General features: G+C 45.6%; 1 protein-coding gene across 2 annotated transcripts in view; it reads right to left on the reverse strand.

Annotated features, from left to right (window-relative positions):
• Nucleotides 1-27,033, reverse strand: part of USH1C (USH1 protein network component harmonin) — a 605,394-nt gene that overhangs the window by 543,367 nt on the left and 34,994 nt on the right. For both annotated transcript variants that reach the window (XM_069223746.1, XM_069223747.1), the window contains exon 2: nt 5,528-5,595. In XM_069223746.1, coding sequence (XP_069079847.1) covers nt 5,528-5,595 — 68 coding nt within the window. The remainder of the gene's footprint in view (nt 1-5,527; nt 5,596-27,033) is intronic.

Here is a 27,033-nt window from a genome sequence, read left to right on the forward strand (position 1 = left end):
GTTTGTATATTCTTTTTTTACCTATAGACCATGACTGAGGCATATTTGTAATTAATTTGGAACCTTTCTTTAATACTTTTGGAAACAGGTCACATAGAATCTTTACATAGATCATGACACACTTGTCAAACAGAATACTCCACAACCTTGCGGCTTCTGCTCTTATTGGTTGCTCTCATGTGCTTTGTACACAGGACAGAGAGATCTTCAAAAGAATAAGCAAGAGATGCCAGTTCACACACATTCTGGTTTAGGAAGAAGTCAAGAGTAGTATAGATTATGACAATTGTAAGCTTAGGAACCTGCTTTATTATATTTTTCAGCAGTGACTGTGGTCATTCATGAAACTATTATGAGCCATGTGCTGGTGTTTCAGGAACATGCAGGTCTCTGCTGACCAGTGGACAGGAGGTGTCTTGAGGCCCCCTGTTAGGTTTGAAAGTCAAAGCAGTCCACATTTTGTGAGTGGACATCAGGCCCTTGTGCCTGAGAGAGTCTGCCTGAACCACTTGGGTGTGAAAAGAGGAAAGGTAGTAATGATGATGGCACAGGTGATGGTGATGCATAAGTGCTACAGTGATACCATTGAGTGCAGAAAAAAATATGTTTTTTCTGCACACATAATGTGCCGCTGCCCCTGGTATTTGCTGTCACAATATGATTTAATTATAAGTAATTAGACTATATTTTAATGTTTACCCAATTGCAGTACCGCATGAATATGGTCCTGACTGTGGCACTCAGCCAGCAAGGAGGAACAGTCTCTAAACAGACGTCAATACGGTTGACAAAGCATTTCAAAGCACTTTATGTCAACACTTCAAGAGCCCTTGTGAAAGAGTGCTCGGCACACTTTTAGCTTAATAGGATCTCTTTCTTCCATTTGGCCTACTTCATGGACAAAGCCAATGGGGCTGGCATTCTTGTGCCAAAGTATGTACACACAGGCATTCACGAATGCTGTCTACATTTATTGCATGCACAGATGTAATTTATCACATTAAAGACTGCCCTAAGAGCTTTGCCAAACATGGCAGAAAAGTAGGAAAAAGGGTTGGTCTTTGTACAGAATGCATATAGAAAATAAATAATTGAATGTATTAACATTGAAACGATGGAGTGCACTTTCCGATGAAAAATAGTCCCTCATGCATTCCAGTGGAAGTTCTTCCTGGAAGACAAAATGATGCTCCAAATAGCCGAGAACATGAAATGGGTGAAAGCCTAAGCCAACTCCATGCAGATGTTAAAAAACTGGCAACAATATGTCTTGCAAATGGCTGCACTGTCAAACCAGACTTTAAAAAGCTCTTTTCCAGGTGCCAAATATAAGAAATTGGGCTACTAGTTGACTAGGGTCTGAGCCCTGATCAAGCAGCAATCACAATCCTTGTTAGAGTGAGGCACAATCCAACTCTAAATTAATCTGTATTCAACACTCTGGTTGCTTGGCAAGGAGCAGTCAGGCTTATTCTGGAGGCAATGTTTAAAGTATTTGTGCAACACTTCAAACAGTAAGAAAGTGAAAAACACCACACAAAAAGGATTACAAACCTTGTTAGAAAAATATAGCAACATTTAATAAAAAGAATAATACCAAAACAACAAAAATCCAATTAGTTGAACTGGATTATGCAATTTTAAGATTTCAGTGAAAATCACTACCAAAAAAACCAAAGCACCATCTGTGGACATCTGGTCGCGCTGGACCAGGACAAAGTCACAAGTTCAGGTTGACCACGATGGAGTGTGGGCCAGCTACAGGGACTAGTTAGGCCAGCAGAATAAAGTACCTTAAATCCTGGTTTGTGAAGTGTTGCAAGGGTCTGTCTTGAAGATGCATCATGCAGTTCAGGTGATGCTTCGGTTCTGAGATGCAGCAAGGCTGCGCTGTGAGATCCTGTGTCATCATCAAGGATCCTGTCGATGAGGGCTTGTGAGAGGAAATCTGTTGTCAAGAATGTGCCACACAGTTGAGGTTATGTGCCGGTTTTGAGGAGCTGCAAGGCTGCAGTGCGGAGTCTTGTGTCATCATCGAAGCTGTGGTTGACAAGGGATGTGAGGGCCTGTGCTGAGGATGCACCACACAGCGGCATTTCTGAGGACAGTGTGAGCTGCGAGGGTGATGCAGCTCTTCGTGACAGGGTTGATCCATGCAACAGCGGCGATGCGTTGGTTCTGCTTGGGGTTGCACCACGCAGCAGAGGAAATGCAGCAGTTCCAGATGGTTCTTAGAGGCTGGCAGAGCACCTTCAGACCCACTTCCAAGGCTCAAGTATTGGGATGGCACCACTTGGCAGGGTAGACACACTAATGGCAGAGTCCAGATGCTGGGGCGAGGTTGTTAGAGCCTTCTGTTCTTGAGGCTCAAGTCAGGTCATCCAACTAGCCCCTTGGAAGTCACTCTGGAGTCCTGGGTTCAACAGATGCAGGTCTCACCCAAGCACGAGGGCAGTAGGCAGCAGGCCAGCATGGTAGCAGTCATTCGGAGCAGCAGTCCAGCGGAGTGGCAGTCTTTCTAGCAACACAGCAGTCCCTTCTTCTTGGTAGAATATCCATAGGTCCAGAAGAGCACGGAGGAATTGATGCCTGAAGTCCACTATTTATACCCAGTGATGCCTTTGAAGCAGGGAGAAGCTTCTAGAGGCATGCTTTTAAAGTGCATAGGTGCCCTGCTTGCCTTGCACTGGCTCCAAACTTACTACAGGGTTTATGCAGCCCTTTGCCTGGAGGCAGCACACTGCCTATTTGAGTGTAAGTGGGGCTGTACCCAGCTCCTCCTTCACATCCTGCCAGTGATGGCCCATCCAAGCACACCTAAGCTTCTGGCTGTGTGTGGCTGTCTACGAGGAATACACAAAGCCCAACTATTAACTACACCCAGCCATGTGACACAGAGATAGGCTGCAGGCACTAAGGGGGTCATTCTGACCCTGGCGGTCCATGACCGCCAGGGCGGAGGGCAGGGGAAGCACCGCCAACAGGCTGGCGGTGCTTCCTGGGCTATTCTGACCGCGGCGGTAAAGCCGCGGTCAGAAAAGGGGAACCGGCGGTTTCCCGCCGGTTTTCCCCTGGCCCAGGGAAGCAGCGCCGCCACGGGGATTCCGACCCCCTTCCCGCCAGCCTGTTTCTGGCGGTTATCACCGCCAGAACCAGGATGGCGGGAACGGGTGTCGTGGGGCCCCTGGGGGCCCCTTCACTGCCCATGCCACTGGCATGGGCAGTGAAGGGGCCCCCTCACAGGGCCCCAGCATGATTTTCACTGTCTGCATAGCAGACAGTGAAAATCGCGACGGGTGCCACTGCACCTGTCGCACCCCTGCAACTCCGCCGGCTCCATTCGGAGCCGGCTTCCTCGTTGCAGGGGCTTTCCCGCTGGGCCGGCGGGCGGCCTTTTGGCGGTCGCCCGCCGGCCCAGCGGGAAAGTTGGAATGGCCGCCGCGGTCTTTTGACCGCGGGGCGGTCATTCGACGGTAACCGCATGGCGGGCGGCGACCGCCGCCCGCCGCGGTCAGAATGACCGCCTAAGTGGCTAAGGCAGGAAAATGCCAACTTTCCAAAAGGATAACAAAATAAATAGGCAACCCAATAATCCCTTGTGGACATGGGTATACACTCTACAAGGTAAGGGGTTAATAAGCGAAACAGTTATGGAGGAAAAATACTTTGATGTCATTCAGTGGAATTTTCCGCCCAAATAGTGACAGGAGAGAGTAAATCAAGTGTGGGCCTCTTGTAAAGTCAAGGAAGGAGCTAATCTTAAGAACAAATTGCCCATCAATGTAATTTCGAAAAAAGAACATCATATTCAATAAACATAATTTAGGAGTACAAAACATAAACTCCACATGACATTAATCTAGCACAATAGAAGTAAGGTAGATAAAAACACCTAGTTTTTGACTGTTCGTGAAATCTCAAACTTGAGTCCAACACTGTGAAGTCTAATATTCACATTAACATCTGTCTTAGTGGGGGCGGCAGAAGGAGTAAGCAAAAAAAACAGCCCTTCAATTGTTTAAAGCCCTTTTGGCGTTTACAAGAAAGGTACCAGGAAGAAATGGAAGGTTTAAAGAACTAAGATTAAATAGCCTGTTAGTGTTGGATATATTGTTCCTTTTGAATTCACACAATGGTTGTAAATACTTAATCGCCGATTCTAGCTCGGTACACTAGCGATAGGCACTGCTTTATGAATGGAGAAGCAATTAGAGAGGCACAGTGAAATCTGAATCGGATGCATAGAAAAAAACTGAGCTCATCACAAAGGCAGAGTGGAAACTTCCAAACTCCTGCCTTCAACTCGATAGTGTTACCACTGAGACATGAGGAAAAACAATTTATATTTAGACAGAATGGAAACGTGCTCATTGTTCAGGGATATAAACACTGTATTGACATTTGTTTTCACAAATTACATTCTTACGCAATGGAACAAACTTATTTGTCCAATGCACTAAATGACTTCATTTCTGATCCAATAAAGCAAACTGGGAAGCTTTCAATGCATTGACACAACTACTAATATATTTTGAAATTAGAGTTTCAAGGTGACCATACAATTGCATTGAACGTTGTCAGTCTGCCTAGGACGCACTCGAAGTGGTGTAAAAATAAGTGCAGAAACCTAAAGTGTTTTTCATGAGGAACCCAGTGCTGCAGCTTAGGATGCCGGAGATACCAACTATCAAGACTGCCTGGTCTTGCTTTGATCTCACTCCTCTTTCCTGGTCCCTCCTGCACTTCCTGCCTCTTTATCTCAGTCTTCAAGTATCCTTTTCACCACTACCCGTTCCCTTTGTCAGTTATTGTTTTACTAGTTTCTGTTGGCTCACCTTTCGGCCCCTCACTCACTTGCTGGGTCAAACTCAAAACCGGAGACAAAGAATCAATTCGGGTTCTCAAAGAAGAGTGCTGGTGCCCACAGACAACATGCACCTCCGGAACAAATTATGCACTGGCCAGGAGAAGTCGCTTTTATTGAAAAACAATAATCTGAATATTTCTGGGGAATACAATCGAGTTCCCCCAAATACAAGTAATTTAAATTCACCAGACTTCTATAGTCTACAATTGTGATCATTCCGAATGTGTTTGAAGTTTCAGTAGAGCACGGATGCAAACATGTTGCCAGATATATACATACAATATGGAGCCGCCCACGAGTCAAGCAGTTTGGACTGCAGTCCCACCTCCTTGAACTAGTTTGCGAGGGTCTGCCCATCAGCACCGAGTTAGAGTGAGAACGTTGCAGATTTAAAACACTGAACCTGTGTTCAGTGCTGCTGTAAGAATTAGTAGAGACTGACCAAAATCGCAAAAATTAACCCCTTTAAATGGTGTTCTACTTCGATACAATCGAGTCAAAACGTTTTTCTTTAATTCTGAAAGTAAGGTGCAGGTTCACAAAAATATGTATTCTACAACATTACGCAAGGCACATAGAGCTTATGTGAAATAAATCATTCGATAAGCTCTCAAATGATTTACATATTCATGTAAATAATTGTCGCACCCAGTCACTTACTCATGATACATTCGCAGCACGTCAAATAGATAGTCTTTTTCTGCTTCATTGTCAATCAGCAAGTCAACCTGTAAATAAAGAACATATTTACAAATATGTAAACACAGTTACCAGATCAATGCAATGTCGACAATCATTAGAAACGCAGGCAGGTAACTGATTTTAGTCGCATTCAAGCCCTGTAAAAGCAGAAGTGAGTAAAAAGCAGAAGTGAGTACATGTTCCATTGTTAAGCTGATTAAAATGAAGTGCATTGCGCCACATTATAAATCAGTAGCGCCCTACCTGATGCCGACTATGATGCTGAACAAATGCCTTCATAAATAGTTTTGGACATTCACTAAAATTGCCCATCCTCTCAGCGCGGAGGTGCCACTCAGATACTGCCACACATTCTTATGGACCTGCAGCACTGATCGCGCGCAGTCCTGTGCCAGAGTTCTGGCAGCGTTGTCATTCAGCTGGTTTGCTGTTACTATTTCTTTCCTCACCGTAGAACTCAAGCATTCATGGATAAGCGTGTCAAGTTACGACACTTTGGCAGTGTTGCTAATTATTCAATAGCAAGCGCGCATTGACAATTATTAGCTATTAACATTTCCTTTATTTAGCAAAAGTTGAAATCACAGATTTAAGGGAGATTTTGGCAGTATATTTTATGAAGATGACAGATTTAAATGTTCACAATTTTTTTTCAACAAGTCGCTCCATGTTGTCCTTCAAATAACCAATGATTGGTGTCCACGCAGGAGTGCTCAGAAAAAAGTTGAAAGATTGACTAACACAAAAAAGTCTCAATCCATCGTGCACTTTAAAATAATTTTCTTCCTATCACGCTGTGTCTTTTTCCATTTGAATCCAAGAATAGAAGCGAATCCTACAACTAAATATATACTAAAAACTGTCTGGATATGCATTTATGGATTTATTTTGCATAGGTAGTATTCACAAACTCATTTAATATATTGATTTTTAGTTTGAAAGAATTTTTCCACCTAAATAGACACTATTTCTTCATATTTTACAAAGCAGGAAGAACCATTGTTAGGTGTGCAATACAGTATCACATTGCAAAGAAGGGACATTCAAACTTTTTTTACAGACGCATATCCCTGCGACAAAGTAGATTAGTTGGGATGGATGTTTGTCTACCATAAGTAATAATGACAGTATTTTTGTTAGATCCAGTAAAGATTTCAGTAATGTGAAGCTGTGCTCAGCGCCTGGTAGCTAAGGCACAGAGGGAACAGACTTAATTAAAGAAAATAAATGAAGAATTTAGAAGTACTAAAACAGCTAAAAGGTCGAAAACAAGGCACAATAAAAAACCCACTCCAATTTATAAAAAAGTAAACTAAATGAACAAAAGGATAGGAAAATGAAAAACAATCCAATAAGAAGAACCAGGGATATATATTTGTATAATGTTAAATAAAAATAGCGCCAGAAAGAGTTATGTGCCAATGGCTGCCTTTTGGTTACGCTTGACAGGTGCGATTTAAGGCAAACTCCAATGGATAAGAGGTCAAATACAGAAACCAGGTTTGACCCAGTCGGAAGTTTTACTTTATAACTTAGCCTCTGAAATGGAAGCCAAAAATCCTCAGTGGGGCAAGGCATCAGGCTGTTGTTGAGAAAGGCTCCACAAGGCCGGATAGCCATCAGATGAGGTCCCAGTGAAATTGTTGACTTTTGGCAGGCAAGCTTTGAATGGGAGAAATTAAACCATCACCCTCAATGGCTGAATAATTGTGATGCCTTCTCCATGGTGAAGGTTTGCACCCTGGGACTTAGGGCCTGATTTAGATATTGACAGATAGGTTACTCCATCACAAACGTGACGGATATCCCACATGCCTTATTATGATTTCCATGGGATATAATGGAATCATAACACGGTAGGCAGGATACCTGTCACATTTGTGGCAGAGTAACCCCATCCTCCAAACTCTAAATCAGGCCCTAAAGTCACTATTTTGGAGCTCGTATTATTCCATTGGGGCAAGGCTGACAACTGTACGAGAACAGGCCTCCATGAGGCCAGATACCTTCTCCACAATGTCTCGCAGAAACACATTTCCTGCTGTGAAAATACTCCAAGCAGGAGAAACCTGAATCTTTGGCTCAGGAGAAATACACTTTTTTCGGATTGACTTGACAGGTATGCCAAGGTCCCCTGGAGGTCTTTGGAGCCAATACATTTCTACATCCCAGGATTTTCAGGATGTTAGGCAGAGTCACTTTGACATAACCAGGGATCCCAGGACCTTAGGAACAGCCCTTGGGGTCAATACTCACTCCAGCAGAAGCTATCAGCAGGGTACTTCTTTGTCCTGGGCACAGGTGGTAGCTGGTCCAGGCTTTCAGGCCTTCTCGCAATCCTCAACAGCAGGTCCTGTCCTTCTTCTGTCTTTCACAGATCCAGTAGTGTTCTGAAGAGGGTGCCCAGGGGTGCCACATTTATGTCTGGCACCAGCCTAATTGTGAAGATGACTCCTGGCTCCTCCTTAACAAACAGGAAAAAGATACCAAGCTAACCATACCAAAGTTTGAAGCAGTTACTGCAAACAATCTCACTGTGTCCCTCGCTATCTAAATGCAGCATTGTAGAACATTTCTTCTCATATGCAGAGCTCCTATGCTCACCCCAGAGGTGTTGCTAGGGAAATGAGTAACCCCACCTCTGTGGTCACTCATAACTGGCTCTGGTGCAGCTCCTATTCCACAGGGATTAGTGCCTTACTGACTAGAGGGACAAAGAAGGATGCGGACCCAGGGGTAAGATACACCTGCCTGTGACAGATTAGGCCTCTTTGAAGTTAATTAAGTTTCTGGGCAACACTCAGATGGTCATGCTGCCACCTTTCATGGGTTCATTTTAGTTAGTCACTAGAGCACAGTGATAGCTTAGCTTAGGCTCATGGCCTGTGCCCTTTTACCAAGTAATTATGCTCTGTGTTTCTGTATTCAATTTGTATTCATTTTATTATTGCTTCTTTTTGTCGCATTGATTTAATTTCATTATCAGCTGCTATTCTGCAAAAGCGTTTTTACCACTGCTATGGATGACATACTTTGCATCATCTTCTTTTCCTCTGAATCACAAGAACAGAATGCGATGCATACAGAATAATATTTTGTATTGCCAGCCCGAAGAATGAGTAAACAGTCCAGCGCCTAGGTACATACTCACATCAGGTTTCTGTACATGAACATAAACGTGTCCTCTATAAAAAACATCTTGGAGGACAAAGGGCATTAGAGAAGGTTCCAGCGAGAATTTCCATCCATGCTGCATGCTGGTGTTTGGTTGACCTCAGATTTTGTGTCTCCAAGGATTCTGGTCTGGAGACTGGCGTCTTGACCTTGTACCAAGGTGACAGGTCTGGGGTGTGCTTCTCTGGACACTGTACGGATAGATTTGGCTTACATCTCCATGCTCTCGCTTAGGAGCTAGAGAGTAGGCTTTTAGGTAGGAATTGTGCACTCATAATATGACAATATGTTGGGGTTGTGTCAGGAATAAGGCTGTGCGCGCTCCAGGTCCCGCCTGAAACTCAGCTGCGTGTATTTGTAGCGCTTCATGCGCACCACTTGTCATCCCCTCGTGTTCTAGAAGTGGTCATCAGCGTCGCCTGTCCGGTGGTAAAGCTCATGTAGCTGCAGGGTCAGGACATTGGTGGACAAGATGCACTTATCAGTGCTATTCTATGAATGGACTACAATTCCCAGGTTTCTGGAGGCAGCGGCCTTCTTGGGGTGTGGCAGGCCTATAAAGCCCAGCTACACCCAAGCACATTGCTCACTATTTTGAAGACTTCAATGCAGTCAGACCTCGTGGGTGTTCCTCTGAAGAAGAGCAGATTTCCTGCATGGCAGATTGACAGCAAATCAGCGTATTCTTGTTTCCATGGTGAATTCAGATACGAGTAGGTCGTACTCGTAGCAGTAAGGTCTTGATGAGCCCAATCTTGAAGGGAGTTGTTACTTCCAAAAGTAAAGCGCCCCTTAGCACAACGAGCAAAGCGCTTTCAGTCCAAAGAGTAAAGCGCTCATGGCACGACGATAAAAGCGCTTCAGGCCAAACGAGTAAAGCGGCCTTGGCGCAACAATGAAAGCGCTTCGGACCACATGAGTAAAGCGCCCCTTAGCACAACAAGCAAAGCGCTTCAAGTCACACGAGTAAAGCAACCTCGGCACGACGGTCAAAGCGCTTCATGCCACATGAGTAAAGCGCCCCTTTAGCACAACGAGTAAAGCGCTTCAGGTCACAAGAGTAAAGCGCCCTTTTGCATGACAATGAAAGCATTTCAGGCCACATGAGTAAAGCGGTCTTGGCACGAGTATCAAAATGCTTCAGTCCACATGAGTAAAGCGCCCTCTTAGCACAACGAGCAGAGCGCTTCAAGTCACAAGAGTAAAGCGCCCTTGGCACGACAATCAAAGCGTTTCAGTCTGCATGAGTAAAGCAGTCTTGGCACGAGGATCAAAACGCTTCAGGCCAAATGAGTAAAGCGCCCCTTAGCACAGCGAGCGTATCGCTTCAGACAAAGCAAGTAAAAGCGCTCTCTGGTATAATGAACAAAGCGCTTCATGTACGATGATCAAAGCGCTTCCTGAACAATAATCAAGGTGCTTCTGCCCAACGAACAAAGCGCTTCAAGTTCAATGAGTAAAACCTTCAGGCCTTAGTAGTAAATGTGAAAACATTTTGGAGATAAGCAAATTATAGTTTCATTGTTTGTGAGATGCATATTTAAGTCTTTCAGAATTTCTAGGCTGAGATCAAACGTTTATGTTATGAATGCATAATTGTTACATGATTGATATTCAGAGTATGACCTTAGTCCAAAGCTCTTGCCATCTCTAAGTTCAGAGGTTGCAGTTTGTTCTTGTTCCATGATTCAAAGAAGGGGCTACGCCCAATTCACAAAGGGTCTCAATCTGATATCACGGAGACGCCGTTATTCAAGAGTCTATTGGTGGGTTTATACTGTTGTGAATGAGTATATGCATATTTGTTCTAACCGTCTCTTTTCAGATCTCTCTCCCTGCAATTTCCTACCCTAATTCCCTTCCCCCTGCCTGGCTTCATCATAACTCTGTGCTCTGATAGTTTCTGAGTTGGTGACGCCGGTAGGTGGGCCTTTTGTTCAGCAGCGTGCAGATCACGAGGAAAGGGCACTGTGACAGGTTGTTCTTATTTACATCTTTAATTTTCACAATACTGATTTTGTTATTCCTCATTATCCTAATCATTGCAGCTCATGTATTTTATCGTAGATTGAAGTCTTTTCAATGAATGGATTTGAAACTGTCCTGCTTCTCTTGTCTTACCCCTGTGTGTGTAAGAGGCTCCTATATGGCGAGAAAAGGGTAACACTTTTTTCACCACGATTTTCCCTAAAGGGGTTTCAGAGTTCCATGCAAGGCTACCACAAACCACCTTTACAAGTTGGGTTTTGGTGAGGTGCTGCTAGTGAGCCAGGAGGGTTGGGCCAACAGCTGCCATCTGGTGTGGGAGTGACTCAGGCGCCTACAACGCAGAGGTGCTGCCACCCCAGATCCAGCATTGGAACATGAGAGTCCATATGACAGACCCAAGACCTATATCTCAGCTGTGGGAGTAAGATCACAACTTATCAAGTGGCCTATTTAGCTCCTGGATGATAGTTGGCAGCTCATGTGGATTACCTTCTAGAGGCTTTAGAAAGTGAAGATGTGACTTTCTAAAAGTGCCACTTACCTAAATCACACTCTACCAGTAAATTGGGCTTGCAATATTTTACAAAACTCCAAGAATGAACTTTGTAGGTTTTTCCCAGGTGGAGATAACACTTTTACATTTAATAGTTTATGCCATTGCTTTACTACGGGACAGCTAACCCTGCTATAGTGAAATCAAGTTTGGAGGCTTTGTCACTGTAAAGACATGTTCAACATTAAGATTTTACATCCCCATACCATGCACCCTGCCTAAAAAGGCCTTAAGGCTTACTTACAGGTGACATTATTATTCAGAAGAAGGATTTAGATTTGTCAAAATGAGTTAATTTGACAGACTAAATTGGCAGTTTTAAAACTGCACAAACTACAGGATACAGTGATAGGCCTTCATTCTTGTTTACAATGTCACCGTAGTGGGTGGCACCACAGGTGCTGCAGCTCATTACTGAAATTTAACTTACAGGCCCTGAGTACATTTGTACCATATGCTAGGGATGTGTAGTTAAGTTAAATATGTCAATTAGTTGTATAGTCAATGTCAACAAGTTTTAGAAGTCTGAACACATGCACTGAGGCCTGATTAGCAGAGTGCCAATGCACATAGTCGAAGAAACAGAAGCCACAAGCCAAGCAATATGGGGGTGATTATGCAACAAGAAGCATTTTACTACACTCATTATGTCTAATATCACCCAGGCACCTGCTTGATAATACACAGTTACTCAATGTTCTCCCCTTGCTGATACTCATCCTCTTTCAAAGTCTTCTTCAAAATCCCCATGGGACTTAAAGCTGTGATCCTAAAATGCAAGTGTCACTAAGGGATCTGTTACAGATAATGTCTAATTGTACTCACTCTGCTCCTGATAAAATGCAAACTTATTTTTTGTGATTTGTTTTGATCATAGTGTTTGTTTCTGACACACTTCTGAATTACCAAAAATGTGCTTCCTAATTCTGATATATTCTGAAATACTTGCACAGTTAATTTAAACGTTGTTGTGTACTAGAAAAAAGCTTTCCTACACCCACATTTCAGCAATATTGTCACATAAATCTTCTCAATTTGAAGTCAGAGAAAGTAAAGTAAACACCAAGCACTCTCGGAAGACTCACTTTTGACCTCTGTCTTTGAATGCACAGCAAATGTAACAAGATAAGAACAAGATTTATTGGCCTACTCACAGAAAGAAGCACTCATGGAGTAACACAAGGAGAGGTAGTTTCAAAAGGGTGTGCTCCTTGAGAGGGCAAAAACTCACACTGGACAGCCCACAACAAGTCAAGCCAGCAAGTAGAAAGACAGAAAATGCAAGTTACAAACCACAAAGCCAGTGGTAAGCAACAGACAGAATGCATTCACAGGGAAGCATTCTGAATGTCCCCACTATGTCTGTAGCAAACCAGACAGCTGTGCAGTCTAGTAGGCTTTAACCTAAAATGTGCTTCATTTGAGCTTTCTTAGCTGCTATGTTAGGAAATATTTGTAAAGTCAATTTACAGATATTAGATTGTGCTACGTGTTAGGGAAAAATTACATCCGACACTTTTAATTTCACACACACTCTAACCAGAAAGTTTGTGGCACAGTTCACTTTGCAAAATCCTTTAATTTTTCAGTCAGTGACAGAAAAGCAAATGCTACCCTCCCATTTAAAAGAATAAGCAATTTGGAAGATGACATAGTCTGATATTTGGCCTCTGTCTTTGAACGCACAACAAATGTGACACAATCAAAATAAAATTCAAAGGCATACTCATTGCTCATTCACTTTCTGAACTCCAGCATAGTTGGGGGTGCTGCAGCACCCCTCAGTTCCCTACGTCCAGTGCCTATGCCTACATGCAAGATACCCTTATTATTAGAAGACTGGGAATGCTTGGTTGTACTCTTTGGCCATTGGCTAGATGTGCTTGAGAATTCTGTTAACATATTATGGGTGAAATGTGTTATTATCTCTAATTTGATGTTTGCAGGGCATTCTGAGCAAGAAAACATGTTGGCATTCATGCAAGCTGCACCATTCTAGATTCCTCTGGGTCAAAGGTTTTAAGAAATGCCCACTTTAGGTAGGGTTTCCTTGGTGCTGATTGACCACTGGCAGAAACTGTGCAGGCGTACTCCATGGAAAGTGATAGGCAACTGAGTATGGAAGGCCTATTTTTATGTTTTCCAGGGCTTTCGGGTAAGAAAACCTGTTGGGATCCAAGGGTCTCTAAGTTTCATAAACCTCTTTTGGTGGGTTTTCCCTAGGTGCAAACTACCCCAGAGCACAGATACTACAGCCATTTGCTATGGCAAATGAGAGGAAATTGGGACATATGAGTTGGCGTTATGCCTCCTTCTGGGAGAGAAATATGTTCTGTGCCCAGAGTGGGAGCCAGATACCAAGATGTTTCAGTGCTCCACCCTCTTCCCTTTCTACATGGTAGCTTTTCAGCCCTCTGCTCTCCCGGTGGGCTAACTGCAGCATATAGCCCAATATGGCCATCTCAGACAGTCAGAAAGTCCACCAGAGGAAAAGTGAGCAGTGGAATATAGTGTATGCTGTGTCCATCCTGGCACTGGACTCCCCCTCTGCCTCTATGCATCAGATAATCTTTTTGCCACTGAAGAGGTTTAGAATGGGTGGGATGGTTAACCTCCTATCTTCTGGTCCAAATGTCAAAACTACACCTAAAATAATCAAAGATTTCTCGTTTTTGACATGGGATGGCCGCTGTTTTTAGGCTCCCAGGGACAGAAAGACTGTTTGGGTTCTGGAGGGATGGGTTGTGGCTCAATGCTAGGAAAACCTTTCTTCACCCCATTTTTTCAAAATTAAAATTCTATGCTTGAATGACACATTGAACACACTTTCCCTGTATGTGCTGAGGTGCACCTTTAATTAGGTGTATCTGGTGAAGACCAGGAAAGTGCACCTGACTACAAAAAAAAACCCAAAACGGTTTATTCAGTGCAAATGCAACTCTGACAGTTTGCACCAGTGCTGAGACGAGGTCACTACCAAAACACATGGTCCCAAGTTAGAACCACGGTTCTATATTTTAAATGGAGGCAGACCAGTTCCTCTTTGAAAAGAAGGATGCTTGGGTGAGTCCCTAGCACCCCATTTCCCGCTTCCCAAAGGTTGCCTTCAGGGCAACAGTTACTTTGTGCCAACTCTATGTGGCGCCAGTCAGTGTACCCTCTGACAGGTCTTTTGCCTCTATACCTATGTCTGTAATACCGCACAAAGGTAGTGTTTTTTTCATTTGCATGAAGCCGTGCCCCATGCAAAGGACGGAATGTCCCCTGGTGATGGAGACAGCACAAGCACCAGGGGTCTTTTCTATAATACCAAGCACCCGTGGGAGCAAGGAATATGAGCAAATGTGTGAGACACCCACATTTACTGTAATACTGACCTTGGTGTCTGGTGCACCCCACCAGGAGGGAATATTATGGGTAAATCTATTAGTCTGCTCAGCCGGGGGAGAAAGACAGTTGGGGCTTTAGGGGTGTTGATTTTGCCCAATGTCAGGAATAGCTAGCACACACCACTTTTATTTTTTATTTCAAATCTATCTTTGGCAAGTTGCCTTTCTACCTCTTGGTGGGCCAGATTGGGGTAAATCCTGTGATCTGTGGAAACACTGTTGAACCTTTGAAGATTGTGGGTATCATAAAATGGCTGGATGAGCCGGTACCAACAAAATAAAAAAATTAAAAAAAACAGTCCCCTGTAGGAAAGTACCATCTTGCCTGGCATGTTACCCCCATATTTCACTGTATATATGTTGTTTTAGTCTATGTGTCACTGGGACCCTGCCAGGCAGGGCCCCAGTGCTCATAAGTATGTGCCCTGTATGTGTTCCCTGTGTGATGCCTAACTGTCTCACTGAGGCTCTGCTAACCAGAACCTCAGTGGTTATGCTCTCTCTGCTTTCCAAATTTGTCACTAACAGGCTAGTGACTAAATTTACCAATTCACATTGGCATACTGGTACACCCATATAATTCCCTAGTATAAGGTGCCAGGGTATTGGGGTTCCACCTATAGGGAGCTCTGACAATTCTTACACAGGCCTGCCAGTGCAGCCTGAGTGAAATAAAGTCCACGTTATTTCACAGCCATTTACCACTGCACTTAAGTAACTTATAAGTCACCTATTGGGTGCAAAGGTACTTAGTGTGTGGGCACCCTGGCACTAGCCAAGGTGCCCCCACATCGTTCAGGGCAAATTCCCTGGACTTTGTGAGTGTGGGGCACCATTACACATGTGCACTATACATATGTCACTACCTATGTATAGCGTCACAATGGTAACTCCGAACATGGCCATGTAACATGTCTAAGATCATGGAATTGTCCCCCCAATACCATTCTGGTATTGGGGGGACAATTCCATGATCCCCAGGGTCTCTAGCACAGTACCCGGGTACTGCCAAATTGCCTTTCCGGGGTCTCCACCGCAGCTGCTGCTGCTGCCAACCCCTCAAACAGGTTTCTGCCCTCCTGGGGTCCAGGCAGCCCTGGCCCAGGAAGGCAGAACAAAGGATTTCCTCTGAGAGAGGGTGTTACACCCTCTCCCTTTCGAAATAAGTGTGAAGGGCTGGGAGGAGTAGCCTCCCCCAGACTCTGGAAATGCTTTGATGGGCACAGATGGTGCCCATCTCTGCATAAGCCAGTCTACACCGGCTCAGGGATCCCCCAGCCCTGCTCTGGCGCGAAACTGGACAAAGGAAAGGGGAGTGACCACTCCCCTGACCTGCACCTCCCAGAGGAGGTGTCCAGAGCTCCTCCAGTGTGTCCCAGACCTCTGCCATCTGGGTAACAGAGGTGTTGGGAGCACACTGAACAGCTCTGAGTGGCCAGTGCCAGCAGGTGACGTCAGAGGCTCCTTCTGATAGGCTCTTACCTCTCTTGGTAGCCAATTCTCCTAACTTGGTAGCCAAACCTCCTTTTCTGGCTATTTAGGGTCTCTGCTTTTGGGAATTCTTCAGATAACAAATGCAAGAGCTCACCAGAGTTCCTCTGCATCTCCCTCTTCACCTTCTACCAAAGGATCGACCGCTGACTGCTCAGGACGCCTGCAAAACCGCAACAAAGTAGCCAGATGACTACCAGCAACATTGTAGCGCCTAATCCTGCCGACTTTCTCGACTGTTTTCAGGTGGTGAATGCTCTGGGGGTGACCTGCCTTCACCCTGCACTAGGAGCTCTGAAGAAATCTCCCGTGGGTCGACGGAATCTTCCCCCTGCTAACGCAGGCACCAAAAGACTGCAACACTGGTCCTCTGGGTCCCCTCTCATCCTGAAGAGCGTGGTCCCTGGAACACAGCAACTCTGTCCAAGCGACTCCCACAGTCCAGTGACTCTTCAGTCTAAGTTTGGTGGAGGTAAGTCCTTGCCTCCCCACGCTAGACTGCAAAGCTGTGTACCGCGTGATTTGCAGCTGCTCCAGCTCGTGTGTACTCTTCCAGGATTTCCTTTGTGCACAGCCAAGCCTGGATCCCCGGCACTCTATCCTGCAGTGCACAACCTTCTGAGTTGTCCTCTGGCGTCATGGGACTCCCTTTTGTGACTTCGTGTGGACTCCGGTTCACTTTTCTTCTAAGTGCCTGTTGGGGTACTTCTGCGGGTGCTGCCTGCTTCTGTGAGGGCTCCCTGAGTTATGGGGTGCCCCCTCTGTCTCCTCCTCCAAGTGGTGACATCCTGGTCCCTCCTGGGCCACAGCAGCACCCAAAAACCTCTACGCGACCCTTTCAGCTAGCAAGGCTTGTTTGCGGTCTTTCTGCGTGGGAACCCCTCTGCAAGCTGCATCGCGACGTGGAACATCGGTCTTCCAACGGATAAGTTCCTAGTCCTCTTCTTTCTTGCAGAACTCCAAGCTTCTTCCAACAGGTGGCAGCTTCCTTGCACCTTCAGCTGGCATTTCCTGGGCTCCTGCCCACTCTGGACACTGTCGCGACTATTGGACTTGGTCCCCTTGTCTTACAGGTACTCAGGTCCGGATATCCACTGTTGTTGCATTGCTGGTGTTTGTTCTTCCTGCAGAATCCCCCTATCACGACTTCTGTGCTCTCTGGGGGTAGTAGGTGCACTTTACGCTTACTTTTCAGGGTCTTGGGATTGGGGTATTTTCCTAACCCTCACTGTTTTCTTACAGTCCCAGCGACCCTCTACAAGCTCACATAGGTCTGGGGTCCATTCGTGGTTCGCATTCCACTTTTGGAGTATATGGTTTGTGTTGCCCCTATACCTATGTGCTCCTATTGGAATCTATTGTAATTCTACACTGTTTGCATTATTTTTCTTGCTATTACTTACCTAATTTTGGTTTGTGTACATATATCTTGTGTATATAACTTATCCTCTTACTGAGGGTACTCACTGAGATACTTTTGGCATATTGTCATAAAAATAAAGTACCTTTATTTTTAGTAACTCTGTGTATTGTGTTTTCCTATGATATTGTGCATATGATACAAGTGGTATAGTAGGAGCTTTACATGTCTCCTAGTTCAGCCTAAGCTGCTTTGCCATAGCTACCTTCTATCAGCCTATGCTGCTAGAAACACCTCTTCTACACTAATAAGGGATAACTGGACCTGGCACAAGATGTAAGTACCTCTGGTACCCACTACAAGCCAGGCCAGCCTCCTACATTCGTTGTGCAGCAGTGGGATAAGTACTTGTAACTACTTACCACTTTGTCATTGCGTACTTTTCATAAGAGAATCATATACAAAACAGTTCAGTGTATGTACACTTAACCAAAAAGTTTTGCTTTTCTTCTCTCAAACTTTTTACAAAGTCCTGAAAAGTTTCCTAAAACTTCAAAAAGTTAGAAAAGGTTTTTTCTCTGTTCTTTAAAAAGTTCTGAAACTTTTTCTTCCTTCTCACTGTCTCTAAACCTTTTGCTATCATGTCTGTGGTAGATTCAGCTCTTAAAACTGTCAATACAACTTATGACAATTTGAATTACAAGAGCCTAAGGAGTCTCTGCTTAGATAGAGGTTTAGTGATAGGAAAGAACCCTACAAAAGAGTTTCTGTTTAACATGCTTATTGTAAATGATGAGTCCCAAGCAGGCACATCAGATGAGAGGTTAATAGAAGGTTCCCATTCTGACTCAGAAGAACACCTTCAGGAGGGTGGGGAGGGTTCTGAACAGGATCTGCCCCCTAGCAGGACACCTAGTAATGTTGGTAGTAATGGAGGTTCCCATCACAGTAGGGAAGCCTTTATTCCTAGAGGCCAAGTTTCTAGGGTTCAGTCAGTTAGGGACAGATCCCCCTCTGTAGCTTCCAACTTGTCTTCTGTGTCAAAGCTTTCCCAACCCGTCCACCCTGAGGATAACTTGTTAGAAAGGGAACTCAAAAAGTTGAGGGTTGAAGAGACCAGACTGAAGCTTAAACAGCAACAGCTGGCCTTAGATATGGAATCCCTAGACCTGGAGAAGGAAAGACAGAGGTTGGGGTTTGGACCCCATGGTGGCAGCAGCAGTATTCCTGATAGAAATCCTGTAAGAGAGCATGATTCCAGGAATCTGCACAAGATAGTCCCCCCTTACAAGGAGGGGGATGACATCAACAAGTGGTTTGCTGCACTCGAGAGGGCCTGTTTGGGACAGGGGGTCCCTCAAAGGCAGTGGGCTGCTATATCGTGGCTATCTTTCACTGGAAAGGGTAGGGATAGGCTCCTTACTGTTAGAGAAAGGGAAGCTAACAATTTTACAGTTTTGAAGGATGCACTCTTGGATGGATTTGGCTTAACCACTGAACAACTGAACAATATAGGATTAGGTTCAGAGATACCAGAAAAGAGTCAGCTCAAGACTGGACAGACTTTGTGGACTGTTCACCGAAGGCCTTGGGAGGGTGGTTACATGGCAGTAAAGTATCTGACTATGAAAGCCTGTATGATCTTATTCTGAGAGAGCATATTCTGAATAACTGTGTGTCTGACTTGTTGCACCAATATCTAGTGGACTCGGATCTGACCTCTCCCCAAGAATTGGGAAGGAAGGCAGACAAGTGGGTCAGAACAAGAGTGAACAGAAAAGTTCATACAGGGGGTGATAAGGATGGCAAGAAGAAGGATGGTAAGTCTTCTGACAAGGGTGGGGACAAAAGTAAAACTGAGTCTTCATCAGGCCCACAAAAATCCTCTGGTGGGGGTGGTGGGTCAAAATCCTCTTCCAATAATCAACCTAAAAAGCAGTGGTGTTATTTGTGTAAACTCAAAGGCCATTGGGCAACTGACTCCAGTTGTCCAAAGGAAAACACCAAACCTCCCACTACCACAACCCCTGCTGCAAATGCTAGTGCCCCTAGTAATAGCAGTGGTGGTGGGAGCAAACCTACAAATAGCCAATCCAAGGGTGTCGCTCGGCTCACTATTGGCAATGTAGTTGGGGTTGGTCTTGTTAGGGAGACCACAGAGGCTGTGTTAGTCTCTGAAGGTGCCATTGATTTAACCACCTTGGTTGCTTGTCCCCTTAATATGGATAAGTACAAGCAACTTCCCCTAATAAATGGTGTTGAGGTTCAGGCCTACAGGGACACAGGTGCCAGTGTTACTATGGTCATAGAGAAACTGGTCCACCCTAAACAACACCTACTTGGTCAGCAGTACCAAGGGACAGACGCTCATAACAACACTCTTAGCCACCCCATGGCTGTTGTGAATCTCAACTGGGGGGGTGGGGTTACTGCTCCAAATAAAGTTGTGGTTGCCTCAGATTTACCTGTAGACTGTCTACTAGGAAATGACTTAGAGACATCAGCTTGGGCAGAAGTGGAGTTGGAGGCTCATGCAGCAATGCTGGGCATTCCTGGGCATATTTGTGCTTTAACAAGGGCTCAGGCCAAAAAGCAAAAAGGACAGGGTAACTTGGATCCTGGAACAATGGACCAAGTGCTTCCTAAAGATAGGGGTAGCAAGGGTAAATCCCTACCCACTATCCCTCCCTCTACAGATGATTCTCCTTCTGAGGAAGAAGAATTTCCTCCCTGTGCAGAACCTTCACCAGATGAGCTGGCAGCAGACACTGCTGAGCTTTTGGGTGGAGGGGGGCCTGCCATTGAAGAGCTGAATGTGGCACAGCAAACCTGTCCCACATTAGAGGGTCTCAGATAGCAAGCTGTCAAGCAGCAAAATGGGGATGTCAGTGACTCACATAGAGTTTACTGGGAGGACAACCTCTTATACACTGAGGCAAGGGACCCAAAACCTGGAGCAGCCAGGAGATTGGTCATTCCCTTGCAGTACAGAGAGTTCCTCCTAACTCTTGCACATGCTATTCCTTTGGCTGGGCATTTGGGCCAGATAAAAACATGGGAAAGGCTGGTCCCCCTGTTTCACTGGCCTAGGATGTCTGAGGACACTAAAGATTTGTGCAAGTCTTGTGTTTCCTGTCAAGCCAGTGGCAAGACTGGTGGCACTCTAAAGGCTCCCCTTATTCCACTACCTGTGGTTGGGGTGCCCTTTGAAAGGGTAGGGGTTGACATAGTTGGCCCCCTTGACCCTCCTACTGCTTTAGGCAATAGGTTTATCTTGGTGGTTGTGGACCATGCCACAAGATATCCTGAAGCAATCCCTCTAAGGACCACTACAGCTCCTGCAGTGGCAAAAGGCCTCCTGGGAATCTTTTCCAGGGTGGGTTTCCTAAAGAGGTTGTATGAGACAGGGGTAGCAACTTCATGTCTGCATACTTGAAAGCAATGTGGAAGGAGTGTGGTGTTACCTACAAGTTCACCACTCCTTATCATCCACAGACTAATGGGCTGGTAGAGAGGTTTAATAAAACTCTCAAAGGTATGATAATTGGACTCCCTGAAAAACTCAGGAGGAGATGGGATGTCCTGTTACCTTGCCTCCTTTTTGCTTACAGGGTGGTACCCCAGAAAGGAGTGGGCTTCAGCTCCTTTGAACTCCTCTTTAGACACCCTATAAGAGGTCCACTAACTCTTGTGAAGGAGGGTTGGGAACAACCTTTAAAAGCTCCCAAACAGGACATAGTGGACTATGTACTTGCCCTAAGATCCAGAATGGCTGAGTACATGAAAAAGGCCAGTAAAAACCTTCAGGCCAGCCAGGAGCTGTAAAAGCAATGGCATGAACAGAAGGCTGTTCTGATCCAGTACCAACCAGGACAGAAGGTGTGGGTATTGGAGCCTGTGGCCCCAAGAGCACTCCAGGACAAATGGAGTGGACCCCATCTAATTGTTGAAAAGAAGGGTGAGGTTACCTATCTAGTAGACCTGGGCACAGCCAGGAGTCCCCTTAGGGTGATTCATGTCAACCGCCTAAAACCCTACTATGACAGGGCTGATCTCACCCTGCTCATGGCAACAGATGAGGGACAGGAAGAAGAGAGTGACCCTCTCCCTGATCTCTTTTCCGCCACTGAAACTGATGCTTTAGTGGAGGGAGTAGTTTTGGCAGATTGTCTAACTGCAGAACAGAAAGAAAACTGCACAAATCTCCTTGGACAATTTTCTGACCTCTTTTCAATTGTGCCAGGTACAACGTCCTGGTGTGAACACACAATTGATACTGGCGACAGCTTGCCTGTCAAGAGTAAGATTTATAGGCAGCCTGACCATGTCAGGGACTGCATAAAACAAGAGGTGCAAAAAATGCTTGATCTGGGAGTGATTGAACCTTTTGAAAGCCCATGGGCGAGTCCTGTGGTGCTTATACCAAAGCCTCACTCAAAAGATGGAAAAAGGGAGATGAGATTTTGTGTAGACTACAGAGGTCTCAATCCAGTAACAAAAACTGATGCTCACCCTATACCCATGGCAGATGAGCTCATTGATACACTGGCATCTGCCAAGTATCTTAGCACCTTTGATTTGACTGCAGGGTATTGGCAGATCAAATTGGCTGAGGATGCTAAACCAAAGACTGCATTTTCAACTATAGGAGGGCGCTACCAATTTACAGTGATGCCCTTTGGTTTGAAAAATGCACCTGCCACTTTTCAGAGGTTGGTGAACACAGTCCTGCAAGGGTTGGAGGCTTTTAGTGCAGCATATCTAGATGATATAGCTGTCTTTAGCTCCACCTGGGATGAGCACCTGGTCCACCTTTGGAAAGTTTTGGAAGCCCTGCTAAAGGCAGGCCTTACTATCAAGGCCTTAAAGTGCCAGATAGGGCAGGGAAAGGTGGTTTATCTGGGACACCTGTTAGGTGGAGAACGGATTGCACCACTTCAGCGGAAAATCCAGACAATCATGGATTGGGTTCCCCCTACAACTCAGACCCAGGAAGAGCGTTCTTAGGCCTCATAGGGTATTACAGAAGATTCATTAAAAAACTATGGCTCCATAGCAGCCCCTCTTAATGATCTCACTAGTAAGAAGATGCCTAAAAAGGTATTATGGACAGCTAGCTGTCAGAAAGCTTTTGAGGAGCTCAAACAGGCCATGTGCTCTGCACCTGTCCTAAAAAGCCCATGCTACTCCAAGAAATTCATTGTTGAAACTGATGCATCTGAATTAGGGGTAGGAGCAGTATTATCGCAACTGAATTATGAGGGCCAGGATCAACCAGTTGATTTTATCAGCAGAAGGTTGACCCCTAGAGAAAATCGTTGGTCTGCCATAGAAAGGGAGGCCTTTGCTGTGGTCTGGGCACTGAAAAAGGCCATACCTGTTTGGCACTCACTTTATTGTTCAGACAGACCACAAACCTCTACTTTGGCTAAAACAAATGAAAGGTGAAAACCCTAAATTGTTGAGGTGGTCCATATCTCTACAGGGAATGGACTATACAGTGGAACATAGACCTGGGAGTACCCACTCCAATGCAGATGGACTCTCCAGATATTTCCACCTAGACAATGAAGACTCATCAGGTCATGGCTAGTCTTATTGTCCTTCGTTTGGGAGTGGGGTTGTGTAGGAAAGTACCATCTTGCCTGGCATGTTACCCCCATATTTCACTGTATATATGTTGTTTTAGTCTATGTGTCACTGGGACCCTGCCAGGCAGGGCCCCAGTGCTCATAAGTATGTGCCCTGTATGTGTTCCCTGTGTGATGCCTAACTGTCTCACTGTCTCACTGAGGCTCTGCTAACCAGAACCTCAGTGGTTATGCTCTCTCTGCTTTAAAAATTTTTCACTGACAGGCTAGTAACTAAATTTACCAATTCACATTGGCATACTCGTACACCCATATAATTCCCTAGTATATGGTACTGAGGTACCCAGGGTATTGGGGTTCCAGGAGATCCCTATGGGCTGCATCATTTCTTTTGCCAGCTATAGGGAGCTCTGACAATGCTTACACAGGCCTGCCAGTGTAGCTTGAGTGAAATAAAGTCCACGTTATTTCACAGCCATTTACCACTGCACTTAAGTAACTTATAAGTCACCTATATGTCTAACCTTCACCTGGTGAAGGTTGGGTGCAAAGGTACTTAGTGTGTGGGCACCCTGGCACTAGCCAAGGTGCCACCACATCGTTCAGGGCAAATTCCCCGGACTTTGTGAGTGCAGGGACACCATTACACGCGTGCACTATACATATGTCACTACCTATGTATAACGTCAAAATGGTAACTCCGAACATGGCCATGTAAAATGTCTAAGGTCATGGAATTGTTCCCCCAATACCATTCTGGTATTGGGGGGACAATTCCATGATCCCCCGGGTCTCTAGCACAGTACCCGGGTGCTGCCAAACTGCCTTTCCGGGGTCTCCACCGCAGCTGCTGCTGCTGCCAACCCCTCAGACAGGTTTCTGCCCTCCTGGGGTCCAGGCAGCCCTGACCCAGGAAGGCAGAACAAAGGATTTCCTCTGAGAGAGGGTGTTACACCCTCTCCCTTTGGAAATAGGTGTGAAGGGCTGGGGAGGAGTAGCCTCCCCCAGCCTCTGGAAATGCTTTGATGGGCACATATGGTGCCCATCTCTGCATAAGCCAGTCTACACCGGTTCAGGGATCTCCCAGCCCTGCGCTGGCGCGAAACTGGACAAAGGAAAGGGGAGTGACTACTCCCCTGACCTGCACCTCCCAGAGGAGGTGCCCAGAGCTCCTCCAGTGTGTCCCAGACCTCTGCCATCTGGGTAACAGAGGTGTTGGGGGCACACTGGACAGCTCTGAGTGGCCAGTGCCAGCAGGTGATGTCAGAGGCTCCTTCTGATAGGCTCTTACCTCTCTTGGTAGCCAATCCTCCTAACTTGGTAGTCAAACCTCCTTTTCTGGCTATTTAGGGACTCTGCTTTGGGGAATTCTTCAGATAACGAATGCAAAAGCTCACCAGAGTTCCTCTGCATCTCCCTCTTCACCTTCTACCAAAGGATCGACCGCTGATTGCTCAGGACGCCTGCAAAACTGCAACAAAGTAGCCAGGCGACTACCAGCAACATTGTAGCACCTAATCCTGCCGGCTTTCTCGACTGTTTCCAGGTGGTGCATGCTCTGGGGGTACCCTGCCTTCACCCTTCACCAGGAGCTCTGAAGAAATCTCCTGTGGGTTGATGGAATCTTCCCCCTGCTAACGCGGACACCAAAAGACTGCAACACTTGTCCTCTGGGTCCCCGCTCATCCTGACGAGCGTGGTACCTGGAACACAGCAACTGTGTCCAAGTGACTCCCACAGTCCAGTGACTCTTCAGTCCAAGTTTGGTGGAGGTAAGTCCCTTGCCTCCCCACGCTAGACTACAAAGCTGTGTACCGCGTGATTTGCAGCTGCTCCGGCTCCTGTGCACTCTTCCAGGATTTCCTTCATGCACAGCCAGGCCTGGGCCCCGGGCACACCATCCTGCAGTGCACAACCTTCTGAGTTGTCCTCCGGCGTCGTGGGACTCCCTTTTGTGACTTTGCGTGGAACCCGGTTCACTTTTCTTCTAAGTGCCTGTTGGGGTACTTCTGCGGGTGTTGCCTGCTTCTGTGAGGTCTCCCTGAGTTGCGGGGCACCCACTCTGTCTCCTCCTCCAAGTGGCGACTTCCTGGTCCCTCCTGGGCCACAGCAGCACCCAAAAACCTCTACTGTGACCCTTGCAGCTAGCAAGGCTTGTTTGCAGTCTTTCTGCAAGCTTCATCGCGACATGGGACATCCGTCTTCTAAAGTAGAAGTTCCTAGTCCTCTTCTTTCTTGCAGAACTCCAAGCTTCTTCCAACCGGTGGCAGCTTCCTTGCACCTTCAGCTGGCATTTCCTGGGCTCCTGCCCACTCTTGACACTGTCGCGACTATTGGACTTGGTCCCCTTGTCTTGCAGGTACTCAGGTCCGGAAATCCACTGTTGTTGCATTGCTGGTGTTTGTTCCTCCTGCAGAATCCCCCTATCACGACTTCTGTGCTCTCTGGGGGTAGTAGGTGCATTTTACACCCACTTTTCAGGGTCTTGGGTTGGGGTATTTTCCTAACCCTCACTGTTTTCTTACAGTCCCAGCGACCCTCTACAAGCTCACATAGATCTGGGGTCCATTCGTGGTTCGCATTCCACTTTTGGAGTATATGGTTTGTGTTGCCCCTATACCTATGTGCTCCTATTGCAATCTATTGTAATTCTACACTGTTTGCATTACTTTTCTTGCTATTACTTACCTAATTTTGGTTTGTGTACATATATCTTGTGTATATAACTTATCCTCTTACTGAGGGTACTCACTGAGATACTTTTGGCATATTGTCATAAAAGTAAAGTACCTTTATTTTTAGTAACTGTGTGAATTATGTTTTCTTATGATATTGTGCATATGATACAAGTGGTATAGTAGGAGCATTACATGTCTCCTAGTTCAGCCTAAGCTGCTTTGCCATAGCTACCTTCTATCAGCCTAAGCTGCTAGAAACACCTCTTCTACACTAATAAGGGATAGCTGGACCTGGCACAAAGTGTAAGTACTTCTGGTACCAACTACAAGCAAGGCCAGCCTCCGACATCCCCTACATCAAAGAGGGACAGAACGACTGTTGGGGCTTTAGGTTGTGGAGTATGGCCTAATACCAGGAAGATCAGAATCCCACCCTGTTAGACCTGACAGCCTTAGGGTGGTCTTCCCCCAACTTTTTGCCTGCCTCCCTCCATTTTCTGGTGTTGCTTTTGTTGGTTTTAGGAGTCTGTGCACTTTACCACTGCTGACCAATGCTAAAATGCTTGTGACGTCTCCCCTAAACATGGTAACATTGGCTCCTACCAAAATGGGATATTTAATGTACCTATAAGTCCCTAGTAAAGTGCACTATGCGTGCCCAGGGCCTGCAAATTAAATGCTACTAGTGGGCCTGCAGCACTGATTGTGCCACTCACGTAAGTATCCCCTTAATCATAACTCAGGCCTGCCATTGTAAGACCTGTATGTGCAAGTTCACTGCCACTTCGACTTGGCATTTAAAACTACTTGCTAAGCCTTAAACACCCCTTTTAATACATTTAAAACTTATATACATATAAGTCACCGCTAAGGTAGGCCCTAAGTAGCCCATAGGGCAGGGTGCTATGTAAGTAAATGGCAGGACATCAACTTGTTAGTTTTACATACCCTGGTAGTGAAAAACCCCAAAAGTCGTTTTTCACTATTGTGAAGCCTGCTCCTCACATAGGCCAGGATTGGAAATTCCATTATGTACTTTTAATTGGTAATTTCTCATCTGAAAGGGGTGGAATTGTCATGTTTGGTATGGTTGGAATGGTAGTAAGAAATCCTGCTTACTGGTGAAGTTGGATTTAACATTACTATTCTAGAAATGCCACTTTTAGAAAGTAAGCATTTCTCTGCACTTACTCCTCTTTGTGCCTTAGAACCTGTCTCCAATCCACTACTGGTCTATGC

Source organism: Pleurodeles waltl, chromosome 3_1, assembly GCF_031143425.1.
Source record: "Pleurodeles waltl isolate 20211129_DDA chromosome 3_1, aPleWal1.hap1.20221129, whole genome shotgun sequence".
NCBI lineage: Eukaryota > Metazoa > Chordata > Amphibia > Caudata > Salamandridae > Pleurodeles > Pleurodeles waltl.